The sequence below is a fragment of the Plodia interpunctella genome, chromosome 21 (genome assembly GCF_027563975.2).
Source record: "Plodia interpunctella isolate USDA-ARS_2022_Savannah chromosome 21, ilPloInte3.2, whole genome shotgun sequence".
Taxonomy (NCBI): domain Eukaryota; kingdom Metazoa; phylum Arthropoda; class Insecta; order Lepidoptera; family Pyralidae; genus Plodia; species Plodia interpunctella.
In genome coordinates this window covers 8,295,807-8,305,021 of record NC_071314.1, presented here as the reverse complement: position 1 = coordinate 8,305,021, position 9,215 = coordinate 8,295,807, and the positions used below count along the sequence as shown (strand labels likewise).

The following is a 9,215-nucleotide window of genomic DNA, read 5'->3' as shown; positions in this document are numbered from 1 at the left end:
TGGTGTGGGTCTCGCCCATGCTTCGGTCATGGCTGCCTCTTCAGCCAGGTCCCTGTCGAGGCTAGTCAGACTCCACCTTGGGAACCTCCGGGCCCGCCCCCTCAAGCCCTGTACGGGCCGCTGGGGCCTGTTGGAGACCCCCATCCGGATGTACCGGTGATCTGAGAGGGTCTCCACGTCCTCCAGGACACGCCAATCTACAACGCGTGCAGCAATGACGGGACTCGCAAGGGATATGTCGACAATCGACGCCCCGTTCCGCCGCACGCATGTGTCAACGTTGCCCCGGTTCAGGACTTCAAGCCCCGCGCCCACAGCCCAATCGTACAGGGCCTCCCCCCTCGGGTCGTCGACGGGAGAGCCCCATGCCGAGTGCTTAGCATTGAGGTCTCCCATCAGTAGCACCGGTGCTGGTGCCGCTCTCCCAATTACCTCACCCACTCTCTCGAGAAAATCCTCAAAGGCCCGCAGCGGCCTATTGGGGGAGAAGTATGCCGCGACTATGACAAACTCTCCCCATCTTGCCGCCGCGTAACCCGGGCCACTGTCGATTCTCGAGAGAGGCGGGCGATCCCCAGTTCGGGGAGAGGTGATTGCCACCAGCCCGTCCGCATCTCCGACCCAAGTAGGAAGGGGGGGGACACAATACGGTTCCACCACGACGGCAGCACCAATAGACCACTCCGCCACGTGCTGGACTAGCAGGTCCTGTGCACGGGCGCAGTGGTTGACGTTGGCCTGCAGCACCTCAACCTGTTGCGCAGACCCGTCTGTCATTAGTGCTCCATCGTGGTGCCCTCGGAGGCTCCCCTTTTTGGAGGGGCCAGTTTGCCCCGCATGCGCGGGGGATTGCACGATGGGCCGCCCATTGTGTGTTTGGCGGCCAACTTGTGCGCATAACACACCGCACACCAGGGTTCACTGGCCCCGCACTCTGAGGAAGTATGCCCAGATTTGCCACAGCGATGGCATAACTCCGATCTGTCCACCGGGGACGGACAGAGGGCTCTGGTGTGGCCTATGCCCATGCACCGGTAGCACCGCATGGGCAGGGCCTCCAGCCCCCTGACCTTGGCAGCTGTCCAACCGACAAGAAGGCGCCCCTCGTCTATTAGGGCGTTGGCAGCCGCCACAGGGCAGGTGATGATTACCGCCGCCGTCATATCCGGCGCTATGCGGATGTTTCCCACCCTGACCTGTCCCGGTGGACATTTTCCCGCCCTCGCTGTGGCCTCTTTTAGGGCCTCTGGCGTCACTCCCTCATCGAGTCCAGAGACCCTTATTTGCGCCGCCTTGAAGGGCCTTGTGACCTCCGCCTCAGTCCCTATGACCTCCCGGAGCTTCTCTGCGAGGCTGTCCGCCGCAGCCCCACTGTCAGCCCCGGGTATCTCGATGATGCGGGCCCCCGTTGCCGTTCCACGCACAGCCGACACGTGATCCACCCCAATCGACGAAAGGTCGATAGTGGTGGCCCTCGATATTACCGTGCGGTAATCCAGTTTGGATTCCGGCTTGAGGGTCACCACTACCGCCGAAGTCTTGGGTGCGGTGAATTTCACTTTTTTGGGCGGCTGTGCGCTCGCCTTGGGGGCCTTCACAGGGGTAGGCTCCTGCTGGGCAGAAGGGGAGGGTTTGTTCCCCTTCTTTTTCCCCCTCCTAACCACCTCGGCCCACCCCTGTTCGCCTTCATGGGGCGGAGGCACTTCGGCAGGTGTTTCGATGGGTACCTGGGCCTGTACGGTCCCTTGTTTGGGCTGCTTTTTGCCTGCGACAGCTTTGGGTGCAGGCCCAGGTCGAGCTGGGGGCATGAGGGTGGCCCCCGCTACAGCACCAGCATAATTTCGCCCTGTTTTTGAGGCCAGTGTTTCGGCCTCCTTCCTCTTCGCGTCAGCTGCGAGTGGCGGCCGAACGATGGGCTCCGGGGCCAGGATGCCCCTTTTCTCCGCCTCTTTGAGGCGGTCGTTTACCATTCCCCCCAACTTGAGGAACATGTTCCTCTCAAAGGACTCCTTCCATTCGGAGAGGAGTCCCCTGATGTCCTCAAGAGAGGGGGCATTTGCCGCTGTTTGGGCCTCTGTCGGCGCCGGAGTCACCCGTTCGGCAAAGGCTGTGCGGAGGGCCTTTGTCTCTTGTTGGAGGAGCGAAAGCTGCTCCCGCATTCTCTTGTTGTCCGCTCTGAGTATGCGGACAGCTTCCGACTCCTCACACTGGGCCTCAATTTTCCCAGCCGCCACAATAATATCATGGCAGGCCTCATTCATGGCCCGCCATGCAGTCCCTTTCAAATTGCCGGATTTTCCGGCCTCCGCCAAAACTCTCTGGGCAGCAGCCCTCACGACCTCGAGGTGCTCATCCACCAAGCACCTCTTACTGGTCTGCTCCGTACCCTTCAAGTAGCTGCTAGTACCAGCCCTCTCTAACTCCCGCTCGAACTGGGCATAGTCCGCCGAGAGATCGCGGAGCCTTTCCCTCGCCTCGGCCGTCCCAGAATACGAGCCCCGACGAGCAGCCCGGCCCCTCGTGACGGAGGAAAGCTTGTTGGAAGCCCTTTCGGCCTCCTCAACATCCTCCGAAGCTTTCCTTTTTGGGGCTTGACCCCGCTTCTCCCCGCCCATCTTGATCTCCGGAAGATCGATTGACCCGTCCGAGTCGCCGTCCGAGAAGTACAGCGACTCCGACCGGCTGATCGTCTTCTCACCCACGTCCTCATTAACCCCCCCGGTTGATCTCTTCCCCCTTGGGGTCAGAGATCTTCCCCTCGAAGATTTGGCCACGTTCCTACCCATATTGGGCCGGGAAGTGACCACGCCAGAAATAGATCGCCCCAAATGGGGCAAAACAAATCACAGTCTACAGACAGAGGGCAGAAATTGGCCTCTGCCTGGCTATAAGAACGCACCAGCGATCCAATAGCTCTGGTCAGATACAACTGACCAACAATAGGATCTTGTCAGTGCCTCAACTCAACAAGGAGCCAAGACACTGAACCGTCAAAACAAATAAAAACCAATAGAGGACGTCGAATTCGCCCTTAGCGCCGATTAATAACCAGAGTACTTCAGTTAGCACACTAGAGTACTTCAGTTAGCACACTAACCCAACCCAACCCAACCCAACCCAACCCAACCCAACCCAACCCAACCCAACCCAACCCAACCCAACCCAACCCAACCCAACCCAACCCAACCTAACCTAACCTAACCTAACCTAACCTTTTTTTTTTTTTTTTTTTTTTTTTTTTTTTTTTTTTTTTTTTTTTTTTTTTTTTTTTCGAGTGGAAAAAGACCTTCGTCTTGCCGTCTAGCCGCGGGAAGCCAGACGGGTATGTGGGGCATGAACCCACTAAAAAACCACCCGGTGTTCATACTCGGCCGCTTTTGTCGGAGTTATGGGAACAACAAACCTCCACGACTCCGACGCGGCTATAATGGTGTTCCTCTCTCATTCGCCCTTCCAAAACGGAAGGGGAATGGAGCGAACCCTTACGGGGGGAGCTTCACCGAGCTCGCACTCTCCGTCCAAAAGGGGGAGGCGCACGGAACACATCGTGCGCCTTCAACCCGGAGGGTCGTATGCCGGGCAGCGGAAAACCCGCTACCGCCACCCGACCGACCCTCGTTATGGGGGTAGCAAGTACCGAGCAAAAGCCCGGCGCCTGCGCCCCGGGCGCCGGCGACGGATGGCCAGGTCGGCAGTTACCTCCCGGTCTCTTTCCGCCGCCTCTTTGCGGAGCATTACTGACTCCGCAAAGACCTGCATCGCCGCCCACGACGTCTCGCTGCCGACCATAGATCGAACCACAGAAGGCAGCGAGAGGTCGTCTCCAATGGCAGCACGCAATATGGAGCGCTCTTCAGCCCACGCCGAACAACTGTCCAGCGTGTGCTGGGCGTCCTCATCGGGACAGTCGTCGCAGTGGTGGCACCGGGCAGTCGGTTCCCGACCCGCTATCCGACACAGATATCCTCCGAAACAACCATGTCCGGAGAGTATCTGCGTCAGGCGGAACGACAGGACTCCGTGCTGCCTGGCCAACCACTGTAGCAGAACCGGACGGACTGCCCCGATGGTTCTGCTGCCCGCACTGGGCTCCTCCAGCCTTCCGACCCACTCTAATGCTGTGCGCTGCCGCAACTCCTCGCGAAGCGCAGTAACTTCACGAGGTGCCAACCGGACGTCCTGAGACCGCGCCTCCTTGCGTTGAAAATAAAGTGACGCAAGGGCCCTCGCGTCAATGTCCCAGGGCACACATCCGGCTAGCACACACGCCGCCTCATGGGAGATTGTGCGATACCCTCTTATGGCCCTGATCGCCATCACCCTCTGCGGTTTACGCAGAAGGGCGATATTCCGGCTATTCAGGGCGTCGGCCCAAACAGGAGAACCGTATAAGGCCATCGATCGCACAACCCCCAAGTATAGGCTCCTGCAATGCGCCTCAGGACCGCCCAAATTAGGCAAGAGTCGCGACAGCGCACCAGCCGCAGCCACTAACCTCGGCCCGAGTCGCTCAAAGTGGGCGCCGAAGCTCCATTTGCCATCGAGGACAATGCCCAAATAGCGCATTGCCGGCTCGATGGACAGCTTGACTCCGCACACCGTCAAGCTAAGGCCGGGAGGGGGCGCCCTCCGAGGACCGTGAAAACACAAAACCTCGGTCTTATTGAGCGCCACCTCCAAGCCCAGCAAGCGGATGCGTCGCACCACCTGAGCGACTCCAGCCGTCGCCAGCGCAACCGCCTCCCCGATTGTCGTGCCGCGGGCGGTCACCAGGGTGTCATCGGCATAGCATATGACGTCAACACCCCGGAGATTCGCCCCCCGCAGCACCCAATCGTACCCGATGTTCCACAGGAGCGGGCCAAGGACCGACCCCTGTGGAACACCGCAACTCACCGCCGCCTCCTGCCATCCATCCCTTCCAGGGTAGATGATACGCCGCTCCGAGAGATAGTCTCCTATTATGCTACGCAGGTAGAGAGGCACGCCATGATACCGCAGTGCCTCTCCAATGCAGGCCCAGGGGATGGTGTTAAAAGCGTTGGAGATGTCCAAAGACACCCCCAAAACAACCTCACCCCGGGCAACTGCATCCTGCGTCAGAGATCTGACTCTCAGAACGGCGTCAATCGTCGACCGGCCCCGGCGGAACCCAAACTGCTGGTCGGACAAGTCCGGACCAACTTCCTCGAGATGCTTGACGAGCCGAGCAGAAACTACTCTTTCGAATAGCTTCACCAGCTCGTCAAGCAACACGAGGGGCCGAAACGCCGACGGTGAATCCGCCGGGCGCCCCTCCTTCTTGAGGAGCACCAGCCTACCGACCTTCCACGAGGCCGGAACTGAGCCTCGAGCGAGGCAAGCACTAAAAAGGCTCCGCACTCGCTGCTCCAGCACATCCTCTTCGAGGGCGAGGACGATAACCCGGCCGGGTATTCCATCGGGACCAGGAGCCGTGTTTTTCTCGCGCAGCCTAAGTACCGCTGCGCCCAGCTCGTCACTGGTCACCTCTGGAACCCGACCGACCTCCCCGCCCCCCTCGGCCAGAGACGCGGACATGCTGGGAGGCTCAAAATCCTCCTGGGGCGGGAATAGGGCGGCCACAACCCTGTCCAGAAACTCCGGCTGGAGACTCTGCGTCAGTGGGGGGGCATACGGGCGGAGTTTATCTCTCACTGCCTTGTATGGCCTTCCAACCTAACCTAACCTAACCTAACCTAACCTAACCTAACCTAACCTAACCTAACCTAACCTAACCTAACCTAACCTAACCTAACCTAACCTAACCTTTTTTTTTTTTTTTTTTTTTTTTTTTTTTTTTTTTTTTTTTTTTTTTTTTTTTTTTTTTTTTTTTTTTTTTCGCAGGGGGGAATGCATTTAGGCACCGGCCCCCGGGGACACTGTTCCCGGGGAGTGTGGGACTCCCAGGCCTAGCCCGGACTACCCACTAAACCCCCCTGCGGCGTTTCCGCACCGGCCGTTATTGGGGGCGCCATGGGATCGCGAACATTCTACCACGACGCCCCCCAGCATTGCCTCACGGCACTATCCTAGCAGACGACGGGCATATTGTGCCCGCCGCCTGCCTCTTCGTCCTCGCCGATGGGGAGGGGCATGCGCTCGTGCTTCGCGCTCCCTTTCAGCAGCCTCCTTCTGCGACATTACCGTTTCGCAGAAGGAGTATACTGCATCCCAGCGTCCCTCGCCGCTCAACATCTTGCTGATGACGTTGTGCAGCGAGAGATCCAGGCCTCCTCCTCCTAGGGCCACTGCTAGGGCCACCCTCTCCTCGGTCCATTTCCCGCAGTCTGCCAGAGTGTGTTGGGCCGTGTCATCCGGCTCCCCACACTCATGACAGACCGGGGTTTCCTCCTTTCCTATTCTGTGCAGGTAATGACCGAAGCACCCGTGTCCGGTCATCACCTGCGTCATCCTGTACGTCAATTGGCCGTACGTTCTTTCCATCCATTCCTCGAGCGATGGGAGGAGCGCCCCGATGGTTCGAACACCATACGGGGAGTTTTCCAGCTCTACTCGCCATCGCTCTTTCAACCTGTCTACGGCCAACTGACGGACACTCCTTAATTCTCTTGGGGCGGGCCTTTCCCCCACAGCTCGCCTCCTTGCCCGCTCCCAATATACTTCCGCCTGAACCTTAGCGTCCATATCCCACGGTGGGGTGCCAGCCAGTGCACACGCCGCCGCCCATGCCACCGTTACGTAGGCCCGAGCTATGCGATTGGCCACCACTCTCTGTGGCCTCCGCAGCTGGGCCACGTTGGCTTTGGAGAGCCTATCTGCCCAGATTGGTGCCCCGTACAATGCCATACTTCGGGTTACACCCGCATATAGCTTGCGGCACGGGGCACTGGGCCCTCCAACATTGGGCAGCAGCCGGCCCATGGCCGACGCAGCACCGACTATCCGGGGAGCCAGTCGTTTGAAGTGCTCCCGGAAGTTCCAGCGTGAGTCCAGGATGATACCCAGGTACTTGATATGCGGTTTCACCTGGACTCGTTCCCCACCGATGGATATGGACGCGCCCTCAGGCGGCTTCCATCCCCTGCTTCCGAAGGCGATGACCTCACACTTGTTGAGGGCCACCCTGAGCCCCAGCAGCCTGACGCGGGTGACCATCAGGTCTGCTGCGACTGCGGCTGCCCTGAGGGTGCTCTCCAGCTTCTCTCCCCAGATGGCCACCATCGTGTCATCTGCATAGCAGATGACAGTCATCCGGGGGAGCAGGGCCCCGCGGATGGCCCAGTCGAAGCCGATGTTCCATAGCAGAGGCCCTAGTACGGACCCCTGGGGAACACCGCAGGTCATCGCCTTGGATTTTACGCCTTCTCTGTCCTCGTAGAGCACCACCCTCTCAGTAAGGTAGTGCCCTACGAGGTTCCTGAGGTAGAGGGGCACCCCATGGTATTTGAGTGCCTCCTCTATTACCTCATATGGGAGGGAGCCGAAGGCATTCGCTATGTCCAGCGAGACACCCACGGCCCCTCCCTTCCGTTCCATTGCATCCTCCGAGAATATTCGGAGGGCCCCTATCGCGTCAACGGTCGACCGCCCTTTTCTGAATCCGTACTGGCGGTGCGACACGTTGGGCCCGACATTTTCCAGATGCTGGATGATCCGGTTGGCCACAATGCGTTCTAGCATTTTCCCGGTTTCATCCAGCATCAGTAGGGGCCTCCACCCCGAGGGGGAGTCCTCGGGCCGGCTCTCCTTCCTGAGTAGGCAGAGCTTGCCCTCCTTCCACGGTTTGGGGAACCGTCCTGATGACAAACAGTCATCAAAGAGCAGTCTGAGACGGCTCCCCAGGTGTTTTAAGGCCACCGGTAGAACCAGACCAGGGACGCCATCTGGGCCAGGGGCCTTTTTGCAGGCCATTAGGCGCGCTACTCCCTGGTCAAATTCCTCAGTCGTCACCGGTGGCACTTCCGTCGTGGTGGACTCCCGCTCAGGGGCCGACATTCTCGGAGGAACGAATGTTTGGGCCGTTGGGAATAGGCCTTCGACAATCCTATTAAGGAGATCCGGCTCTAAGGAGGCTGTGGGGGGGGCGTGGCGCATCTTGTTGCGCACTACCCTATATGGCCTCCCCCACGGGTCCCTGTCGAGTGTGGCCAGAAACGCCTCGTGGGCTTCCTCCTTAGCCTTAGTGATTGCCATCGACAGGGATTTTTTAGCCTCCTGGAGGGCAGCATGGAGTCGCTCCTCCTCTCCAGCTACCCAGTTCCGTCGCCGCCTGCATCGGGTGTAGTTACGACGTGCGCGGTTACTGAGACGTCGGAGTTCAGCAATGTCCTCCGACCACCAGTGAACCCGCGCCTTTGCAGGCAACGGGCCGGACCTCCTCATGGATGCGTCACACACCTCAGTGAGTGACGCGCGAAAGCCTATTGCCCTTTCCTCCACACCAAGGGACCGGCTTGGTGTGGGTTCTCTCCATTCGATAATCATGGCAGCCTCTTCAGCCAGGTCCCTGTCGAGACTTGCCATATTCCACCTGGGGAACCCTTGCCGCCCCCCCTCGTCCCGACCGGGCATTTGGGAACGGGGCATGTTGGAGACCGTCGTCCTTATATATAAATGGTCGGAGAGGGTCTCGACATCCTCCAGGACACGCCAATTCGCTACCCGCGCGGCAATGGCCGGGGTCGCAAACGTCACGTCTACTATCGATTCCCCGTTCCGCCGCACGCAGGTAGCGGCGTTGCCCCGGTTTAGGACTTCAAGCCCCATTCCCACCGCCCAGTCATAGAGGGCTTCCCCCCTTGGGCTGGCGACGGGAGAACCCCATGCCGTGTGTTTCGCGTTGAGGTCTCCCATTAGCATGACAGGTGTCGGCGCTATGCTCCCGATCGTCCTACCCACTCTCTCAAGGAGGTCTTCGAAGTCACGAAGCGGCTCGTTGGGGGAGAAGTATGCAGCAATTATTGCGATGACTCCCCATCTCACCGCCACGTAACCTCTACCACTCACAATTTTCGAGAGAGGTGGGTGGTTTCCGATTTGGGGAGCAGTAACCGCCACTAGCCCCTCTGTGTCACCAGCCCAGTTGGAAAGCGGGGGGACGTAATAGGGTTCCGACACTATGGCAGCGCCAATGCCCCACTCCGCCACGTGCTGGACAAGGAGGTCTTGGGCACGGGCGCAGTGGTTGACATTGGCCTGCAGCACTTCCAGGTGGTGGGAGGGTCGTATTGGCA

At 59.5% G+C, this 9,215-nt stretch overlaps 1 protein-coding gene across 1 annotated transcript; it reads right to left on the bottom strand.

The window, feature by feature from the left end:
* Positions 1–776: 776 nt before the first annotated feature.
* Positions 777–2,786, bottom strand: LOC128679491 (uncharacterized). Its single transcript, XM_053761773.1, has one exon. The coding sequence runs from the start codon at positions 2,784–2,786 to the stop codon at positions 777–779; it is 2,010 nt and encodes a 669-aa protein (XP_053617748.1).
* Positions 2,787–9,215: the final 6,429 nt, after the last annotated feature.